Here is a 22,159-nt window from a genome sequence, read left to right as displayed (position 1 = left end):
CAGTCACTACCCGCAGGACTTGGTTTAATGTTACAAATGTTTTATGTAGATGAATTGTGCTGATGTCACCATAAGTATTATCTGTTACTCCCACCTTTGTGTCATATACTTTTTTGGCCAAGAGAAGTGGTTGGTGGTGTGAAGTTGGGTAGTGGGTAATGAGAATTCTAGTTAGATTAAATACAGTAGAATGTATTTTTAATACTATGGTGGGAGGGAAAAAAGGTGGTAGAGATGGAGAAGGGAAAGATCATATCTATAATCGTTTGCTCTTAACTCCAATCTAGTGATAGTGTACAGGATCCTAAAAAGTACAGATGACCTCAGTAGTAAGCTTATTGTTCAATATTGGATATATCAAAGACAGTGTTCCCCTACATCACTAATCAAATTGTGTGAGGTGGCTTACAGGAAAATAATTTTTTTTTTTTTTTTTCTCTGTTTCTCTCTCTTCATTTGTCTGGCTAGGGCTAACTATACTGGGAGGAATGTGATGAGACAACAGTCTTAAAATGGTATTTGTATGATAGAAATCAGAGTGTGAGAAACTAATATGCAGAAGATCGTTGAAAAAAAAACTTACAGGGTTCTAATAACAGCAACTTACAAACATTTCTGTTAAATAGTGAAAGGAAAATACCAGTTCTTTCAGAAGTCTAGGATTTTTTTGAAACCTGCATATTCAGTGTAGTCATCTCTGAAAAGTTTTTTTCTTTTTAATTTAAAGAAACAACTTTATTATAATCCAAAGACATTACCTCCCACACAATACCAAGATTTTGCTAATGATCTCATTGGCAAACACTAGTCAAAGCAGAACAGACATAAAGTTGACCAAAGAAAAAGTGTTTGTTTTTTCTTTTGGTATGTTGGAGTAGCTTCTCTAAAATTCAGACTGAAAATAAGTTTTGAAATAGTGCTGTGACTAGATGCGTTTACAGTAGATAAAACTAATTTGTTGGTGAAATAATTAATAACTGGTTACACTCAATTGTAATCTTTCAGTGTCTTTTAGGCCGAAACTTTCTTTGCAAGGAAGCACATTTGTTAAGTGTGGTTCTTTCACACTAGGCAAAGCTTACAATTGTAGTAAAGTATTTTATTCTTGGTATATTGAAATTTGGAAAAAAATTAACTGTGTTTAAATTAGCCTAATTTGTCATTAACTAATTTTAAAAAATTTTAAATATGACCTCTTTAAGTATTCATAACTATTTGTGATTTAGAAGAATGAAAGTTAGAAAACTGATTTTATTTCTTGATCAGTCCTTTTAAGCGTATTGGTAGGTCCACTGGGTCTAATCTTGGGGTATTTTGGAGCGTAAACCCTCATTAAATAATTTGGGTTTTTTAGAATTCAACTTTAGCTGTATGCCAAAGATACTAGTATTTTTTTTATTCCAGTCCACTATTTCATTTTCCCCCAGCTTTTAATGATTGAAATATAAAGCTTAGATCTCAATAATATAGGGAGAAAATCTGAAGCAAGTTGGGGTTGTATATTGAAATAGTTCAGCAGTATTACACAGTATGACTGCAGGAAATGGCTATGAGCATCAAAGATAGTTAAAGGCAACTGACAGATGGAACTGTACCAGAGTGCATACTCCAAGAATGCATTTACTGTGCTCCAACTGCTAAAATGCTTTAACTGCACAGAACCAGACAAAAGCTCATCCAGGGTAAAATCCCCTGAAATGCATATAGTGTGGGCATCAGGTCCTCAGTGGTAGGTCTGGGCTTTATAAATCTACTCCTCTGTGTCTGCTCCATTTACTTGGTGATTTTTCAATCTTCACACTTTCTTATACAACAACAAAAAAAAAAAATGGATCAGAAGGCAAAATCCAGCCCACCAACACTCCCCCAAAAGCCGACAAACCTTGGTAAATAAGTTTACCCATTTCTGACAAAACCTGCACCATACTCGCTCAGATGATGGTAGCATCATGGTTTGCCTTACAGAAATGTATGTGTTTACATTTGTGGATCCCATCATAAATTGCTGTTCCAGTAAGAGACAGAATACAGATATAGGAGCCCAACTGCAGAGAAACTGAAGGGGCAATACATTTCCCCTTCAGTACTTCTCTGGAGAAAGCTTCTGCAAGTACAGGTTTCTTACAAATCTCCAGTTAGGTACTAAGAGTCAAAACTTATCCATGTGTGTCTGAAGCACGTTCACATGTGCAGATCTGCATTGGCAAGTATCGAAAGAATCACCCTTGGTAAGCAACCCTTTGTGTGATATTCTCACTGAGCTAGTTGGGGTCTTCAGCATGTGTAACTGATGTATACGTGGATAGTACTATAGTTTTGTTTTAAAAATTTAAACAGTCACTTAGAGGAAAGGGGTGATGAAAACATTTCTTTTCAGTTATGTTTTACTTTATCTGTAATTTTTAATTATATCTGTAAATTTTGTAACCTGTATCTGTATGTCTCCATTTAGAGGGCTCAGGGCAGAATTTTGTTCTCCCTTCCCTGTCCCTCAGTTTTTCCCAGGTAAGGAGATAAACAAAGGAAGACGGGTAAAAAAGGCCTTGCACTGATTGGAAGTTAATTAAAAATGACATATACTATTTAACAGGGAACAGAAAGGAAGAAGGGTAGGGATTAACAAGGTAAGGAGGGATACATTTCCAAAACTACAAAACCAGGTGCTGCATTGAGGCTGCTTGTACTGGATGCCGATGGATTGATGTGGATTGAAGCTGGATGAAAAGTTCTTAGGTGTGGATGAAGGTGGGGAATGAGTCTGGAGAACAGGCCCAAATCCCAAGATGGCCACCGCCACATGCCAGAGCAGGGAACAACATCAGAAACAGAACAGCGTGTGTCTGGCTGAAGGTCTCAGGAGAGAGAGAGGGAGGGAGAGGGAGAGATCCTCCCTGGCTCCCTCCCCCCCTTTTCATAGAGCCCAGACGGACGTCCCAAAGACAGGAAGGGGGGAGTAGGAACAGAACAGGTCTCCGCCTCTTCTCATTGCGGCCTGCCCCCGGGGGTGCAGCTGGGCATAGCCCAGCTAACACATACTCCTCCCTTTAGATTTCAGGCTCCACCCACCAGGAAAAACAAGACTCTTAAACCATCACACTGTAATTCTGTAAGTTTCAAATCTACACACATGCATGTATATGCATAACAATCTCTTATCCTTAATTGCACAATTCCCATTTTGGAAAGTAAACAATACATTTCAGCTTGCGAATAGTATTGCTAGCAAACTTGTAATTCTAGAGTTGTAGAATTGAGCTTGAAACCAAGGATAATTATAGAGTTTCAGTTCTTATGTACTGGGAGTTAAGTTGCATAGCACAGATTTTCAAAAACCCTGTGGAAGATGAATAAATGCAATACTCTAAGAGTATTAGCAAGGTTTTCTAGTTTTAGTTTACTAAGTGGAATAAAAAAAACCTCTTTCTTACCCAACCAGTCTTTAGTATATTTGATCTGTGGTCATTTTCTATTGTGAGTTAATTTTACTTCAGGTTGCTGTTAGTTCAAGCTAATCAATACAAGTGTATAAATAATAGCTCTTGTTCTTAAGTTAAGATGTTGCTCATTGTATTTTTTATTTTGCTGTCTATAAGAAAACAATGTTAATAAGCAATGGTCAGTTCTGTTCTCATTGTTAAAGCTAGGTAGTAGAAATGTTTGTTGGAAAAAAGACAGCTGCATAAAATTTGAGTCTTAAAATGTTTCACTCAAACCACATGGGCAATATTGGACACAAGCTGAGTAAGTTGCAGTGATACAGCCATACTCTGCAGTTGTACTTGGAATTTGAAAGCTCAACAATGGCCTTCCTTTCTTTAGAATATCCACATAAATATGGACCACAAGGAGGTTGTGCAGATCATTCAGTATTTGAAAGAATGCAGAAGTACCAGATGACTGGTATAGAAGAACCAACAACAGAGGTACAACACAGGCAAATAGTTTATATTGTTTAGAAATTAGTGTAATAATTTCCTGTTTCTTGTATGTTGTCTTTTACTTTTGGTGTTGCTCATGCCTCAACATTGTGAGGTACTGAAATTATTGCTAGAGGCTTCTTCTTAGCATGAGCTTTCTAAATTCTGTTTCTCACTGTTTCTACAGCATAGATGGGCTAGCTCATAAACCGAATGAGCCCTACATGATCTCAAATTTTTCAACATTTGGAATTTTAGATGGATATGGAAAGGAAGCTTGAGATGAGGAATATACTTTATTGTAGTTGAGAAGGAATAGTTTCAATATCCCTTGATCTCCAAGTAATATATTAGTCCTTGAAAGAGTAATAACTTCTAGATTTTCAAATAATGTAATGTAACACACTTGTAATATCTGAGTGCTTTTGGTGGTAAATGAAGTGATAGAGAGGGTCTTACAAGCAATATTGAAAGATTGAAGTGGTTACAGCATGCTACAGATTGCCTGTTATAGGAGCTACATAGTCTGTGGAAGGGACTACTTGCCTATCTGGTTAGAGTCCTGCAGGGTTTTTTTTTTAATTTCAGGTTTGTACCACTTGTCATGAAATTGGATTTTTCCTCTCCCCCAGCCCCCCCAGCACTCTCCAACAGTAGATTGAGTTTCTTTTAGTGTCAGCTGTGTTCTGAGCTGTTTCAACTTCTGGCATCATTTTGTGGTGTCAGTTAAGTATAATCCAACAAAAGTTGGCAGTGTAGCTTGTTAAATGGCATCAGCAACTTAAAGTTTATTTACATAGTGACTCCACAAATAAATAACAGTATTACGCAACTTGGTGTTGGTAACGATAATGTGCTTTGCCAAAAACTTACTTCTACAATTTTGTAGCGAGAGTAGGACAGTAACCAGTGAAAGCCACAGGGCAAATGTGATAGTAGATACTGCTCTGAGAAATGAGCATTATTTTAACTTGATGTTTAGTGTATCATTTATTCCATGCTGAAGTGCTTAAGTTTTTGTTTGCCAGGGTAGCTGACTAAGATAATTGCAATGTGAAATAAACTGTGTTAAGGAGGGTGCATGTAAGTACCGTGGCACTTTTTTTTTTTTTCTACAAACTGTTCATCTTAGGAAAGGATTATGAAAAAGAAGAATTCCAAAAATCACATGAATGGAAAAAATCTATTTCACATTGACTGTTTTTTTAATATAAAATGAAATGCAGAGAGGAGTTTCACTGAGATACCATTAGAAATAGATTACATACTTGAAAATTGGCTATAACATAGTTAAATTCAAGATTCATGAAACTTTGTGGGTTAAAGAAAAAGGAAAAAAGAAAAACAAACCTTGTTTATGTTAGTAGAGTCTATTTAGAAAAATCATCACTGTTTTTAAGTCATCTAGTACATCATGTAGATCTACCAAATTAATCTATTTTATTTCCTGTCTATATGTAGAAGCCTTTTGAAGAGCCTAAGAACAATGATCCACAGCTTTTAAGAAAAAAGCGTGCCACTCAGGCTGAAAAAAATACATGTCAGTTGTATATTCAGACTGATCATCTGTTCTATAAGCATTATGGAACAAGGGAAGCTGTGATAGCGCAGGTATTTCAATGCTTTTGTTTCACATGACCTGCTTTGATTTTATTTGTATTCATGATAAATTTAATTTAATTGTGTGGTTTTGCTTATTTACTTTTAAATGTAATTTCATTTATTACAGTGATCTTAACATTATTGAAACAGCTTTTTTATTTCACAAAAAATGTTAAGGTATCTGTTACAGAAGTCCTGGGCACTTGTGCTTCATTTAGTCAATAATGGCAGGTCTATTTGTGTAGGACCTATGAGCAAGACTTGCAGTCTGACTTTTCTCACTGCTTACTCAGGAAAATAATAGTTCCTGAGGAGTTCTACTCTTTTTGACAGTCTGACAAGTCTCTGTGTTAACACTTGCATAGCCTTCCATTTGAAGTTCTCCCTCAGAATGCTGAGAGCTAATAACCCTGAGGTTTGTTCCTGTAGTGTCTGATGTAGTGGAAGGTTGAAAAAGCAGCGGCAGATAAAGGCAGGTGCTTTTCATTTGTCAGTATACTATTAACTGGAAAAAGTGGGTGTTTCATTGTTTGGGTTTTTTTTCTGATCATTTGCTAAAAATATAACTAGCATGTTAACATACTTCAAGTCTGAAGTTTCACTGCCACTTGCAAATCTGACTTTTACTATTTATTTATCGCACTGTACATACACAATTCAAGTAACATTTTCCAAAGCTCTGAAGTCACCTTCAAAGTCAGGTTTTTAATGAGTTAGCATTTCTGTTGTGGAAAAGGAAAATTACCAGGGTTTTTTTTCAGATTTGTGCTCTACTAGAAATGAAAGAATAATGCTGTAACAAGTAAATTTTTCTGAAAAAAGAGATACAGTGCTTTGAATACAATTTTAACTACAGTGCTATCTTTATCATAGCAATGCATCAAATGAGTATCACAAATGGGTATCTTTACAGATGTAGAGGTGTGTATTTTAAATAAAGGACAAAATACTTGACTGTTATCTGACATGGTGGCAATGCAGACAGTTATGTATTGATTTATTTCCAGCATTTGTTCAAAAAGACCTGTTAGAGTTGATACAGCACCATATCTTTTATGAAAACAAGGTATTTTTATATCTTGCAGTTGTTGCTATTTAAGCTTAGCTATAGCATAGCATATAGATCTTTGAACTGTAGATACTTTCATTTTTGACAGATATCCAGCCATGTTAAAGCGATTGACACAATTTACCAGTCAACAGATTTCTCAGGAATCCGTAACATCAGCTTCATGGTGAAACGAATAAGAGTAAGTTGTATTGGAATTACTTCGGGCTTTAGTGATTTTGCTTGGAGACTGTATTTTTCAAAAGTCCTATTGCTGTTTGCTTCTAATTATTTAATGTTAGTAATTCTGTAACACAAGTGTCTCTGCAGTAAATGATTCCTTAACTCTTTTTTTTTTTTTTTGTTTTAATGTTTGTGGTCAAAAGCCTGCAACTTCTGTTATATAAGCTGTAGTCAGTTCTTACAGGAATGAACTCTTTAGGTTTCAGCAGTGTTGACTATGTGGTGAATAAACTGTTGTTCTCCAAGAGCTTCTAATACTAAAATAGGTAATGGCTATCCAAGTTGGAAGTTCCTTCTGAAAGTGATGAATTACTAGGATAAATATAAACTTCTTGGTACTGAGTGAAAGGAAAAGGAAAGAAGAATGGTTATTTACTATAAAAGTTAAATTCTTTATTGTAGAATTTGGTTTTCCAAATACTGGGATAGTAATTTGTCAAGGCCTGTAAATATTCAGCAACATCTTTAACTATTTAATAACATAACAATGTATTAACAGAAGTAAGCTTCTTAGCCGGAATTTACAAGTCAAGTGAAAATGAATCGTATCTTACAATTTGTTTCAATTTACTTTTAGATTAACACAACTGTAGATGAGAAGGACTCTTCCAATCCCTTCAGATTTCCTAATATTGGTGTGGAAAAGTTTCTTGAACTGAACTCGGAACAGAATCATGATGATTATTGCTTGGCCTATGTGTTTACAGACCGTGATTTTGATGATGGAGTCCTTGGCCTGGCTTGGGTTGGAGCCCCCTCAGGTAATTGTATGCAAACTTCCAGGGCTATGAGATTAAATATTTTAGGCAGGTACAAATAAGAAAGATAGAAACTGTGTCACATAAACTGACTGCAAACAGACAAAAATCTCTTAACCAACTTTTCACAATTTTGATTAGGTAAGATTTGATTTTTTTTTTTTTTTTTTAGTATAAGCAGCATATCATGTGTCTCTTGAATTAGTCTTGCTGTCTTTCTGATAAGCAAGGTGTGAACAATAAAGAGCTACGTAATACTTTTGTTAGACAAAGGTAGTATTACTTGAATGGCTTTTTATGACAAGTATGAGGCACCAGTAAAGTGTTCAGAAAAAAACCCAAGTATTTCTGCTACATATAAACAGCTTACAACTGTGCAGTTTGAACAACTATGCAGAATCCTTTGTTTTTCTAGATAGTATTGGAAGCAAGGTTTTTATTTTGTGCTGCTGGTTTTTTTTTTTAATAAAGTAAAATGAGTGAGGTCTGGTTCTGGGAGGTACCAGAGTAATTATTGTGTGACTTACTGAACTGATTCTCATTAATTCTTCAATCTGGTTATGTATTTTGGGTCTGAAGTAGGTCTCTCAATGTCAAAAATCAAACAATGGTCTTCGTGTGTGCAGCATCTTGATGTTTGTCCTGGATGTATTTCACAAAATGATATATTTGAAAGTTGTTAGTTGTTAAATTTGAGTAAATACAAATCCTTTAATTATACCTCTGCACAAATCAAAATCAGAAATTCAGAAGGAAAGGTCCTCCCTTGCTTCAGCCCTCAAGTGATTTCTATGTAATAAGGAATTAAGCTGAAGAACAACAGGTTCTGTAAAAGTTTGCGAGAGATGGGATACTTCTATGACAACACTATCAAGGGCTCTAATAGAATTTGAGTAATTGGTTTAATGTTTCTTCCACATTCATGAGATGTAGCTATACATTATAGCCTTGCTTTGTTTACTGCTGTACTTTCATCTAAAGCATGTGTTGGTTGTAGAGTACTGGAGCGATGTGGAAAATCGTTGTGGTATAACAGTCTCTCAGACTTTGATTTTTAGGAGCTAAAAATGCTCAAATAAATATAAGTAGCTTATTCAGAGGGGTAAGAGATCAGTGGATCCATGAGCATAGCAAGCATTTTAGTGGGACCTGTGTGGACTAACCTTAGTGACTGTAGAGAATCATAAGAAAAATAATACGTGGGTGTCCTGTCTAAATAAGAAACTGGTTCTGTGATGACTAGTGCATAGAATGAGCAAGCATAGGATCAATTGGAATGTGCATTCCATAAACACTGCTTTTAAAAATAAATTTAAATGATGAAAAATAATGTTGCTTTGAGAGATTTTCAACTGTAACACATGCTGACATAGCTTAAATGGGATATTTCACTAAAATGAAATTTTACTTCAGAAAGCAATGACAATGGGTGCAAGTTGGAACATAGGAGGTTCCATAAAAATACCAGAAAAAACTTTTTCACGGGAAGGGTTCCAGAGCACTGGAACAGGCTGCCCAGGGAGGTTGTAGAGTCTCCTTCTTTGGAGACATTCAAAAGCTGCCTGGATGCATTCCTGTGCGATCTATTGTGGGTGGTCCTGCTCTGACAGGGAGGCTGGACTAGATGATCTTTGAGGTCCCTTTCAAACCCTAACATTCTGTGATTCTGTGAAAGTTCTTCAGAGTGTTTTTTTTAGACATCATTTAGATTACCACTGAAATAGCTGAATTTTAGAACATTGGTAATTCTTCAGTACAAACTCACGTTATGAGAAGAAAATTGGTGAAATTAAAGTCACAGTTTGGAGATCTACCCAGACAGTGAGATGCGCTTGATTGTTGACCTTCTAAATATGGGTCTAAATAACCTACGTATCAAAAGCATTTTCAGCTTTCATTTGTACAGTGGAAAAATTAGTCACTTTTGCTGAAAAGGACATGTAGCTAATCTTGTTTGGTTGGATTTTTTGTGGGTTTTTTGTTTGTTTTTTTTTTTTTTTTATAGACATGCTCATACTAGTAGAGAGGATCTTCTGTAATTTTACTGTGTTTTTTTTTTTTACCTCAGTGAAATTCAAAGGGGATATAGATTGAGGCTATACTTGTATTGGGCATTGTGCCCACCCTGCTAGTCTTCTACTACAGGTATGATAAAATCAGAGCTTATCCATGCAGTGAAAGCCCCAAACAGCTCATATTTAACTATTCTAAAACAGCACTTGTGTGAATCTATACATTTATCCATACTGGTGCTCCTAGCACTGAATAGAAACGACTTCCAAAGTTGCGTTAATATTAATTACACAGAAGACCTTTTAGTCCATGAGTGTCTCCTGAGGAGACAAGCTGTTTCCTCTTCTAAATGTCACTAGGAAAGTAACGCTGTACTTGTTTTCTTAAATGACTGTTGTACTTTTGTCTAAACGTAGGGAGCTCTGGTGGAATATGTGAGAAGAGCAAACTGTATTCTGATGGTAAGAAGAAGTCTTTGAACACTGGAATCATCACTGTTCAGAACTATGGCTCTCATGTTCCTCCCAAGGTTTCTCACATTACTTTTGCTCATGAGGTTGGACATAACTTTGGTTCACCTGTGAGTATTACTATTGATCTGTTAACTCACTTCAAACCATTTTGAAATGCATGATTTGTGAATGGAGTTTTTACTACTTAGAAACAAGAAAAATGTGATCATGACTGCACGTGCATATGAGCATGCACAAAGTATACAAATAAAAACCAGATTGCCAAACTAAGCCCCTTTTATGAGTGTTTGACAACGCTGGTGCAGCAGTGGAACTTTTGAATTGTTTATTTCTGCAAGTTCAATCTCTTATAAAGGGACTATATTATTCTTCCCTAAACTTCCATGTCTTTTATTGAGGACTAGGGTCACACATCTCCCAAATGTATTTTAGTTGATCCTAGAGAGGATGAAGAATCAATACAAAACGAATTAAGATGATGCTTCATTCAAAAAGTGAAGATAAAACTTTTTTTGCATTCAATTATTCATAATCACAAGTGTACCCAAGAAAATTATGGACAGAATCAAAAACACCAAGAACAATATTTTAGAGCAGAATTGTTTCCCAGTCATTTAGTGACATGATTTGTGGCTAGCTGAAAGCATGAGGCTTTTGATTTTACTGGAGATGGGAATGAAGTCTTCTGGCTTGGGTTTTTTATTTTTATTCTTAAAGTTAAGTGTATAGATTTTCTACTCTTGGAAGTAAAATGAAATCAAGATATGACAGGAATTATGAGTTCTTCCAAAGCAGATGGTCATATGTGAATGCTTTCTTCAGGTACCTTGAGAAAATCCCTAAGATCACTGCACAGTTAACTCCTCGTGATTTTGTTCCACAGAATACTTATAATCCTTTTGTGATCATAAAGCCACTCATTTTAGGACATGGCAACTTTTTCAAGTCAGTATTCATTCCAGGACATGTACTTGAGGTGTACATTAGCAAGAATGCAAATAAGCTAAAATTTAAGAAATTGGGTACTTACTACTATTGTGGTTTTGTGTTGTGTTTTTTTTCTGTATACTTTCTGTATTCCAAGAAACCTTAGAGTGTAAGGTGGTGTTGTGGTTTTATGAAGGTTACTTTTGCACACATAAAAAACCAGCAAGAAATTAGAGAAACTGTCTTGATAGAAAGAAATGGGTTTTAAATATTTGTTTTGCAGCATGATTCAGGAATGGAGTGCACTCCAGGGGAGTCCAAGAACTTGGGACAGAAAGAAAATGGCAATTATATCATGTATGCAAGAGCTACATCTGGCGACAAACTTAACAACAACAAGTTCTCTATCTGTAGTATTCGAAATATCAGCCAAGTTCTTGAGAAAAAGAGAAATAATTGTTTTGTTGGTAGGTATTTACTCATTCTGAAAGCAGAATGGCTAAGGTATTACTATGATGTTTAATGAGAAATTTATTTAATTTCTGTTTTACTCCTTTACCTTACCCGGTTTTTGTGTTTTCCTAATTTGCTGAAAGATTCTGTAAGTAAAGAATTGAATTTGAGGTCAAATTTGTACTTCGTTAAATTCTGGGCTTCCCAGTACAGGAAAGATGTAAGCATACTGGAGTGAGTCCAGCAAAAGGCCACAAAGATTATTAAGGGATTGGAGCATCTGATGTATGAGGAGACGCTGTGAGAGCTGTGACTGGTTAGTCTGGAGAAGAGTATGCTGTGGTGTGGGGCCTCTTGTCTGTCTTCATAAATGCCTGGAAGAAGGAGTAAAGAAAACAGGGCCTTACTGTTTTCATTCATGCCCAGTGAAAGGACAAGAGCTAAAGAGTACAAATTAAAATAGAGGAAATCCTATTTAAACATTAAAAACCCGAATGATTTTGCAGGTTTTTCTTTCTGGGGTCTGTGATGTGTGAGCTCTCACAAATTTTTTGAGATGGCACAGCAAGTAGCTTTGGGTTTTGGAGTAGTAGTAGTTGAACTCAGCATCATCAGCTTTTGTCTTTGCTGTTTGAGGTCCTCCATCAGACTCTTCTTGCTAAAGGAGGAGGAGTGCAAGGAAGGATGGTGCTCCTTTGGAGGCTTAGCAGGAAAGGTCCTCTTATCACTGTTGATTTCCTATCCACACAAACTCCCACTGTTATCAGCAGAAACCTTTTACTTAAAGTTGTATGAATTAAAGGAATGACTAAGCTGAATGACAAGCAAATATTGCTAGTTGACTTGAGCCCTAGTCTGAAGTTCATCTTGACCAAGGATATTTCAGTCATGATTAGCAGGATGCTGTTGCATATAATGTTAACATTTATAAGTCTATCTGCATATGCTTTGTATTGCTTTATACATAAACATACTGGCATTTTTTAGAGTCTGGTCAACCCATCTGTGGTAATGGGCTGGTTGAACAAGGAGAACAGTGTGACTGTGGATACAGTGACCAGTGTAAGGATGAATGCTGTTATGATGCAAACCAATCAGAAGATAAAAAATGCAAGTTAAAACCAGGCAAATACTGCAGGTATTGTACACATCTGTTACAGTGTGCTTTAATTTGGGGGATTTATTGGTATTTGTAATTGGTATTTTAGAATCTGAATCTCTTTACCCGCATTATTCTTAATGCGTTTATTTTGCTTAAAATGCCTTGTACAGTGAGTGAGAAGTTCATAAACACAATTATGCTATGCCATTCTTGGTGCTCATTGTAGCTTGCTTTCCCTGAGATGACTGTTCTTCACCTTTTGAAAAAAACGTAACATAGCACTGGATGGTGTCAGTGCTTACATATCGTAATACTCAGTGCAGACAAATATGTGTTGAAATCCCGTTATCTTCATCAGAAATCTTGTTGTGCAGAAGTCTTGCCAAAACTGTATGATTCAGAAAACCATGACCAGGATGCTGATTTTGCGGTAGGTACAGGAAAGTTTTAATTGCCCAAAGGGTAATGGAGGCTATGATGAAATCGGATCCTATCCTAGTGCCATTTCTACAGCATTGCATGACTGGAAGATTGACTAAAAGATATAGTTTATTAATTTTACTTTAAGTGCTTGTTAATCTATTAGGTTTAAACAAAACTTATGTTTTTAAGTCACCTTGTATCTTGACAGTATTATGTGCACAGTGATTTTAAAGATTGTAAGACTTGCAGTGAAGCGATTCAACTTGTGTCTTTTAGTTCTGTGACAATGTACATGTTAGATTTTTACCTCATCTGAAAACTTAAGTGGAATTTTTCACATGAAAGGTGTGAGCTTTTGTTCTTCTCTAGACACAGATATAATCTAACATCTGGTTAGATGCTAAGGCAAAGATGAAGAGAAAAAATCTTTAAAGTCTAAACCAGCTTAGCTTTTTAATAAAACATACATAATTTTATTCTGATTAAACTTCCCTGCCCTAAAAATGATCTTTATTATTCTGGAAGTAAAAGTAGCATCTACTGTTAAAATGCATTTCAGAGTATAGGCATGGTACAAAGACCATCTCCTGTGAATTCTTAGTTTCAATAATTTTGCATGTCCTTTTTCTCCCCCACCTTGCAAATTCTTAATATTTCAGCCAAAATAAAGGCCTTACATTGTCTTGTCTTAGAACTGGTTTCCCACCTATAGTGAAGAACTGTTTGCTTCTGTCCGGGTGCCATCGCTACCTCCTTTGTTTGCTCTCTTGTCTTCAGATGACTGTAGTTTATCTTTATGCCCTGTTGCAACAGTCATATTTAAATATGAATTGCTGCATCATTTTTGGTTTAGGATTCCCTTTTTTTCCAGTTCTATTAAGATTGAAAATGTTGCTGTACAAAGAAGTTTCCAAAGACATGTAAAGCAAATCCAGGTGTAAAAATGGATCACATAAATAACACGTTAAATACATTATAGGAAAACTGTGGTATCTGATGCTTTACATGTCTTTTAGTCTTACATATGTAACGTGTTTTTTTTCTCTACCATGGAATAGTTTTAAAACGGTGATATTCTGACTGCACAAGGTCTGTGCTGTCTTCTGATGTCTGTTGAATGCACACTATGAATAGTGTTGAGATCCATAGTAATTTGAGGTGTGAACTCAGGGTGCTTAGCTTTAATCAAGTAGTTACGTATGTGTTCAGAAGGTGAAATGTTTGTTTCCAGCTGTTTTGCCAGGCAGGCTGATGTGATATACCACTGTACATAGGGGACTCAAATGCTTTGATGTATGTGACAGAAAGCAGCCTAAGTGTTTTGAGATACCCAGTGAAGCTATGTGACTTCTTTGACTAATCTTTCCTTCCCTAAAGATTTGTTTTTATGTTGACTGTGACTTCTAGTACAAGGGCTGAGCTATTTCCTTCCCTTTTCTTACTTGTTTAAGCAATGTAAGTGTTGCAGAAAGGCAACACAGGCTGCAGAAAGTAGGAAAAAAAAGTTCTTAGAGATGTTTATCAGCAACAGATAAATATTGACTTATTTATTACATTGCAACTGATACTATCAAACTAATTAGTTGTTCCTAAATTAATTTTGCGAACTTGTTGATTGAATGGTTTACGTACAGAAGCTTTGAAATGCTGTTTTCTATATCATTTAAAATGTGCTTGTACTGTTTTTCTAAAATAATGCGCATAGTTCAGTTGGCTACTACAATGACTGAGAAGTCTGTATTCAATAACTTTTTGTTACTCTAAGGGAGAGGAAAAAAAATATTTTGCTTAGCACTTACCAGAAGTATGTTTGAGTAAGTCTCAGGATGAATAGTTTTTCTGGAATTGCTCATGCTTTTTCCTTACCTTCACAATTTCTGTTTATTTCTAGCCCTAGTCAAGGCCCTTGCTGTACTGCACAGTGTAATTTCAAACTGAAGACTGATAAGTGTCGAAATGATTCTGACTGTGCAAGAGAAGGCATGTGTAATGGTGTCAGTGCTCTCTGTCCAGCGTCTGAGCCTAAACCAAATTTCACAGACTGCAACAGGCACACACAAGTTTGCATAAATGGGGTATGGTTTGGATTTTTTTTACAGTCATATGCAACTGCTGTTGTTCATCACAAGGCACTGTATTGTGAAGTGGTACAGTTTAAGTCCTTAATGGAGAAGAGCATAAGATTAATATTTTTCAGTAAAAATGATAGATCTATTGTTTTCAATCAAAATTACTCTGAAGGGACACCAAATATTAAAGTTTTTTTGTAAAAATCAGGAATATGAAAGTGGTTTATTTCCTAGTTCAAACTTTTCACTTTTTTTCAGACTTGCTAAGTAATTTTGTTGCCTTAGAAAATTAGATATGCTATCCATACATCTTGAATCTGGTTTAATGAAAATAGGTAGCTATTCCACCCATGTGCATGTAGCACAGATGTGCAAGCATGTCAAATTACTCTGAACTGCCGTTAGTTTCCTGAGTTAGTCCTTGGTAGTTGCTTTGAAATATTGATGGGAAGTCTCTTTATGAATTAATTTATTTACTTGAAAGCAGAAACAAGTAAAAAGTCATCCTTTTAAAGACCTGTAACTTGTGTTGCTCTAAGTCTGTTTTTCACAGTCCAGATTTCTCATCTAATATTGCTTGTTATAGTTTTTCAGCTAATTTAGAGTCATCTTAAAGATAGAGGAATTGTCTTGATATAGTTACTTGATTTTGAAACAAGATTATAAATACACTAAAATTTTTATTTTCATTTGAAGGGTCTTCCCATAGCAGAATTAAATAGAGAATGTTTCCTGGCATTAATTTTTAGTATTGTCTGAGAGAAAATACTTTTGAAGACTGCTTTTATTTTCCTAGCCATGGTTTTGAGTAATTATGTTGCAGTGTAAATTGCAGTGCTGTGTTTTTCACAGTACTGAGGCCCTACAATGTTAAAAAAATAAAGTAGTGGATCACCTTGGGGGGAAAAAAAAAAATCAAAGCATAGACACTGCAATTGAATAACTGTAATAAATGTTTTGTTTTATAAACTCTATAAGAAATAGAAGCTATTACTTTTATTGATAAGCATCTTTAGACCAATGATTATGCTTACAGCTATTAAAAATAACTTTTCTAATGTCAGTATGCTTAAAAGTGAAACTGATTATTGTGTTTTCCTGCTTTTGTTTCACACAGCAATGCGCTGGCTCCATCTGTGAGAAGCATGGCTTGGAGGAGTGTACGTGTGCTAGCTCAGATGGCAAGGACGATAGAGAATTGTGTCATGTCTGCTGCATGAGAAAAAGTAAGACTTGTCTGAATTGTAAGCATAAATACAGCAGTAGGTATATGAGGAATCTTCTCACAGTATTTATTTTTTGTTAACTTGAGAGCATACTGTGATTTTGTTCACGTTTGGTTTCCGATAGACATTGCATTGTATTTTGTAGGAAATGTATTTTGGTTTTTCAAGAACTGTTTTTGGTAACATTTGAACACCAAGTTGTTCATGCATATGTTTTCATATAATAATACTTTGGCTAATTTATATTTATTTTTCAGTGGACCCAGCTACTTGTGCAAGTACAGGCTCTAACCAGTGGGAGAAATACTTTGGTCGTAAAACAATTACTTTGCAACCTGGATCTCCTTGTAACGATTTCAAAGGCTACTGTGATGTGTTTATGAGGTGTCGGCTGGTAGATGCTGACGGCCCTCTTGCTAGATTAAAGAAAGCCATTTTTAATCCAGAGCTATATGAAAATATTGCAGAATGGATTGTGGTAAGTAATTTTTCTTTTAATCTTACCAGTCTAACACAATTTTGCTGTTAATCAGTATTCAGTTAGTAAATATTGTTGTATAGGTACAGTATGAGCATTCTCAAAGTATAATAAAGCCCTTGTTTTACTTTTTTATTTTCTACAAGCACCTTGAGTGCAGCAAACATATTTGGCAGATCGAAGGGAATGGAAACAAATATCAAATAAACAAGTAAATATATTGTGTTAAAAACTCTATACACGCCACTGTCTGTTTTGGTGTTAGCATGTTTTTAATCTGCTGGGTTTTCCCCTTTTTAAGTCTTTATATTTGAATGCTGTGATGTCTTTTAAGGACATAAATATATTGATCTTTAGCATTTCTTATTTTTGGCACTAGATGAGACTTAAAATGTTATGATCTAAGTGACTTTTCAGAGCAGCTCTCTGATGACTATGAAGAGGCAGAGGAAAGCCCTGCTCAATGGCCCCTGTCTCTTGTGCTTGTGTATCAGCCCTCACAAAAATATTTTTTAATGTTTTTAGGCTTATTGGTGGGCAGTGTTACTTATGGGAATTGCCTTGATCATGTTAATGGCTGGTTTCATTAAGATATGCAGTGTTCATACTCCAAGCAGTAATCCAAAGTTGCCTCCTCATAAACCACTTCCAGGTGAGTAAACCAAGTAATTAAATTTATAGTAAAATGTTTTATCCTCAACTATTGTATTTTGAAGGGAAATTTCAGGTGTCCCAACCTATAGTTGAGTCTGGCACTGCAAAACTGTAAGTGGAATTCAAATCCATGCACATGAAACAATTCATAAAAACGTAACTCTTGCCTTATTTTCCTATAACATAATATGCTTATCCAAAGAAAACTTGAAGATTCTAAATCAGAGTTCCTTTTATTTCCTATTCCATGCCACATTTTGTAAGAATCGGCCTGTTTAAGGAGCTACTGTTGAGATAATAAAAAGAACTCTGTATATACACCATGGAGTTAACCATCTATTTAAAACCTTGCAGGTCTAAATCTGAAGGCTTTCAGAAAAATAATTGTATTTAATTTCCATGGCCAGGGCAGGTTTTCTGGGAACCATTTATTTTTTAAATAAAGTTTAATAATGATGCCTTTCTTTGAAACAGGCACTTTAAAAAGGAGGAGACCACCACAAACCACTCAGCCACCACAGCGGCAAAGGCCCCGAGAGAGTTATCAGATGGGACATATGAGACGTTGACCGCAGCTTTTTGCCTTGGTTCTTCCTAGTGCCTACAATGGGAAAACTCACTCCAAAGAAAACCTAATAAGTCATTGTCCCAAATCTAACTCGCAAAAATTGAAGAGGAAAAAAAAAGCATGATATGCCCTCAAAACCAAGTGGAAATGGTTCATTTTTAGTGAGTGAATCTTTCAGCTCAAGAAGAGAAGTGGTTTTTCTTGCATATTTTTAATTTAGTGGCACAAAGTCCTATAGTATCATGGTTCTTTCCCCGTTCTGTGCTCTTCATTGCTGCATTTTCTTCACTTGCAGGCAAATATGGCTGTAGGAAAACTTTTCTTCAAGAATTGAAAAAAAAACCCTAAATTTTTTTCTTTCAACTGCCAGACAAGGCTAGGAAGCAGGACCACCTCAGCATTGGAGACATTACTTGTCAATGTATATACATTGTTATATGCAGACATGTATTTCTAACGTACACCTGTACTTGTGTGCAATTGTAAACAAGAGAATTGCAATATGGATGTTTCTTTGTATTATAAAACTTTTCCGCTATTAATGAAGAAATTACTGTTTAATTGACATACTCAGGATAACAGAGGATGATGGTGTGTAATAGTCAAGGATCCTGTGATGCTTTACACAGCTATTTTGAAGCAAATCAAACCTTTTTTTATCATGATAAAATGTTTCAAGCGCTCATTTCGTCTTTATCAAACAGCTGCTAAGACATAGCATACAAGATTGAAAGGTATTTTAGAGATACAACAAGTTTTCTGCAAACTTTGCAAATGCCAGAGTGTTTCAAAACAGGTTTATGTGTCTTAATTTTTTGTGGCTTGGCATAAATATGTTTAATTTGTCTGATTATTCAGTTAAATAATGAATAGTTAGATGAAATACTTCCATGCTTTCTTAGAAAACTTTACCAGTTTTTCAACTTGTTTTTAAAATTGCAACCAGTTGATTTGGGCTGTTCAGATAGTCTCACAGTATAATAATTAAGTTCATGTTCTGAGGGATGTGAAAAGAAAGAGAAGCTGTAGGGGTTTTATTTTCTTTTAATTTATCAGATATTTGGATAACTTTTCAGCATGATACTGTTGATTGATAACCACTAAGGTAGAGTGATTTGCCCAGCTACTGTGGCAGAGTTAAAATTGTAGTTAGGACTACCAATTTTCCCACATTTTATACCAGTAGTGAAGTTCAACAGCACAATGTCCCATTCCAAAGTTTTGTTAGGAGTGTAAATAATTGGCATTTTTGAAAGAGGAAACAAAAGATGTCTTAAGGTGCTTACTGCTATGCAGGAGATGAAAGGGGGCATTACAAAATGTTTAAGCTTGTGATATATTTATTGCTTGTTTTCAGAAGCACCGAGCTAATTAGAGATGCAGATGGCTATGATTTTCCTGGCTTTGCTTAGGAGAAAATTCACTAAGGGTTGAAAAGGCTTCCTTGGTTTGTTCTTTTTGTTTTGTTTTTTTTTAAGAGTATAAGGTTTACACAATCATTCTCATAATGTGACGCAAGCCAGCAAGGCCAAAAATGTTACAGAATATAATGGGATCTCTTCCTTGTAAACTTGTACAGTATGTGGTAACTTTTTCAAAATACAGCTTTTTGTACATGGTTTAGAGATAAATTTTGTACATGAAACCCCAAGTCCAATAGACTATATAATTTCTAAATGATCTTAACTAGTTAGTAGAAGTGTATGTAGTTGCTTTTAAGTCATTTTAAATACATTTGTTTTAAGACTGTGCAAAGATTGGAAGTGGGTTTGCGTTTCTAAAATGGTGACTTTTATTCAGCAAGAGTTCTTAGTAACTTCTTGAGTGTGGTAGACTTTGGAACATGTAAATTTTTTGCCTGTAATGTTATCCTGTGGTAGGACTTTGGCAGACAAATGCTGCCCTATTTTATTTTCAGTCTAAGTTAAATGTTTTCTGAAAACAGAAATGTGCACTGAACTCTCCACTGCAAGTCAAGATGTGGTAAAATCGAAAAAGTTCAAGACAACAAAATGGAATACTACTGTCGATTTCATGTCCACTGTGTTTTATACAGTATCTTTTTTTGTTCACTTTGGAAATTTTTACTAAAAATGCAAAAAATAAAGTATTGTGCAAAGATATGTAAGGTTTTTTGAAACTTGAAATGCATTAATAAATAGACTTGATGAAATCACCTTCTGAAGATCCCTTTACTTTTTGAATGCCAAAAGCAAAAAGGAATACACAACTTCTAGTTCTGATTAATTCTTGGCTTTTGCTGAAAGGAGCTGTCATGCCAAACAAGTAATTGTGCTATCTTTACACTATAAAAGTGCACCTCTCGATTTTAAAATCCTCTGGTTAAATGAAAAAGTAAATGTTTTTGTGTACCCTTTTAAGAAAAAGCCCTGAAATTACCTTGATATTACATGTGTGGTCACAGGAATAAAGCTTTCTCCATTCTTATCTTCAGAACAGAAACTAGTTACTGGTGGGGTATTCAAGCCTGGCACCATAGCTACTGAATGATACCTTCCGGATTAAATATTTTTGAAGAGGAATATTGGAGTTAACGTGCAGTACTCTGCACAGCTGATGGATAAGAGTTTTAGAAGGAGCAAATTTGCTTTTTGCAAGATGTTTAGAACTGCAAAGTTTAGTCTTGTTTTTATGTGGGTTGTGTAGTTGATTTAAGTGATAAGGCTGCCTTTAAAAGCTGAGTCCTGCTGCTTTTTTATTCTTAGGGCTGTTTGTTCAGGATGTCCCACTTTAAACATGTTTCCCAAACTGATCACCATACACTTTGATGTAATCAAAGCATATTCAGAGTTGCTTCCTCACAGTACTTTTTTTTTTTTTTTTTTTTTTTTTTTTTTTTTCTAAATAGAAGTGTTTCCCCTTGCCCTGCCAGGGCAAAAGGTATTAGGAGACACTCAGTTCTGAAAATCAGCATTGTGCCTAATAGATTTGGTGGCGGTTACAGTTAAATTTCTGCCTAGGAGCATAAACAAGAGGGGTAGAAATAATGTCTAAGCACCTAAAATACAAATTTTATGTATATTTTGAAGTGTGTTTGGGGGAAACAAATGGGGAAACAAATGAGTACACAGCTGTAATTTTTCTAACTCATTTGACCTAATAATCCCTAGCTGTAGCCATTTATTTATCTTGTATTTAGTCATTAAATGTACATTCAGCTCTGGTGTAGAAGCATGTATAATCAGAATTATGTGAATGCGAGGAGAGCATGAAACTCTTTATTTTATGAAACTTGAAACTTTGTGCCGTACAGACTATGTGTCATTGACGTTTAATTAAAAATCCAATATTTCTTTCAGGAAAAACACAAAAAGGAAGGAAGATTTGATTTTTTTTTTTTTTACTTCTGAATGTTGGATGTTTGTTATGACAGAGAGGTGACTGAAAGGACAGCGGTCATTACATGATTCTAAGCTGTGCTTGCTCTGACAGGAGAAGGCTCTTGATGATGGCTTTCAAGGTCTTGATTCAGTTGTTTGGAGTGAGACAGGAGTAATTCAAAGGAGTACGAAGGAAGGCACCACTATAGGCACTTTCAACTATAGGTATGGCTTCAGTATTAGATTCAGGCACTGTAAATCTTTGAGTATGCTACAACCTGGGCTTTATCTGATTTTTTTATATTGGGAATTAGTGTAATGGCTATCAAAACATAGGGACAGGATCTACTTGGACATGATTTTTGAAAAATTATAGCAGAATAAGGATCTTTGTGTCTTCAAGAGTTCAAATACTTGAGTGTTCTTTTCATTTCCCTATTGGATTTTTTAAGTTTTCAAATTGTCTTATCTGAGGATATACTCTCTTGTTTCAGTTGAACTGGAGAATGCTTTTTTCCCGGAAGCTTCAGAAGTTCTCAAACTGCACTATCCCCATTACTTGAGTTTCAGCATGCTGTAGACATGTCTAACCTTTTATTCACCTGCTTTTCCTGAACTAATGCTGTCAACCTTGTTTTTCCTAATTTAGATCCCTTTATCGGGCTTTTTACCAAGAAAGTGGAAGTAGTAATAGTAATGTTAAAGAAATGCCAATTTCAATGACTTAAGTTGTTTCTAAAGTGTTTTTCTAAGTGTGTAAGGATGTGTAACTTCAGGAAAGTCATCACTTGAAAAGCTCTGAGTATGGATGTTTTACATCATACAAATCTCATTAAAAGCTGTCTTGCCAATGCTCAAGTGCTT

The 22,159-nt window shown here is 35.4% G+C and overlaps 1 protein-coding gene across 1 annotated transcript in view; it reads left to right on the top strand.

Annotated features, from left to right (window-relative positions):
* Positions 1-20,127, top strand: part of ADAM10 (ADAM metallopeptidase domain 10) — a gene marked incomplete at its 5' end in the record, with an annotated part of 39,880 nt that extends 19,753 nt beyond the window's left edge. The window contains 12 exons of the mRNA XM_008940395.1: positions 3,820-3,923; positions 5,379-5,528; positions 6,677-6,769; positions 7,388-7,571; positions 9,998-10,161; positions 11,265-11,448; positions 12,422-12,572; positions 14,851-15,034; positions 16,146-16,254; positions 16,512-16,732; positions 17,258-17,384; positions 17,861-20,127. Coding sequence (XP_008938643.1) covers positions 3,820-3,923; positions 5,379-5,528; positions 6,677-6,769; positions 7,388-7,571; positions 9,998-10,161; positions 11,265-11,448; positions 12,422-12,572; positions 14,851-15,034; positions 16,146-16,254; positions 16,512-16,732; positions 17,258-17,384; positions 17,861-17,955 — 1,766 coding nt within the window. The remainder of the gene's footprint in view (positions 1-3,819; positions 3,924-5,378; positions 5,529-6,676; positions 6,770-7,387; positions 7,572-9,997; positions 10,162-11,264; positions 11,449-12,421; positions 12,573-14,850; positions 15,035-16,145; positions 16,255-16,511; positions 16,733-17,257; positions 17,385-17,860) is intronic.
* Positions 20,128-22,159: the final 2,032 nt, after the last annotated feature.

Source organism: Merops nubicus, unplaced genomic scaffold, assembly GCF_000691845.1.
Source record: "Merops nubicus isolate BGI_N331 unplaced genomic scaffold, ASM69184v1 scaffold6145, whole genome shotgun sequence".
NCBI lineage: Eukaryota > Metazoa > Chordata > Aves > Coraciiformes > Meropidae > Merops > Merops nubicus.
The sequence above is the reverse complement of the archived record's forward strand: the minus strand, read 5'-3'. Positions and strand labels throughout refer to the sequence as shown.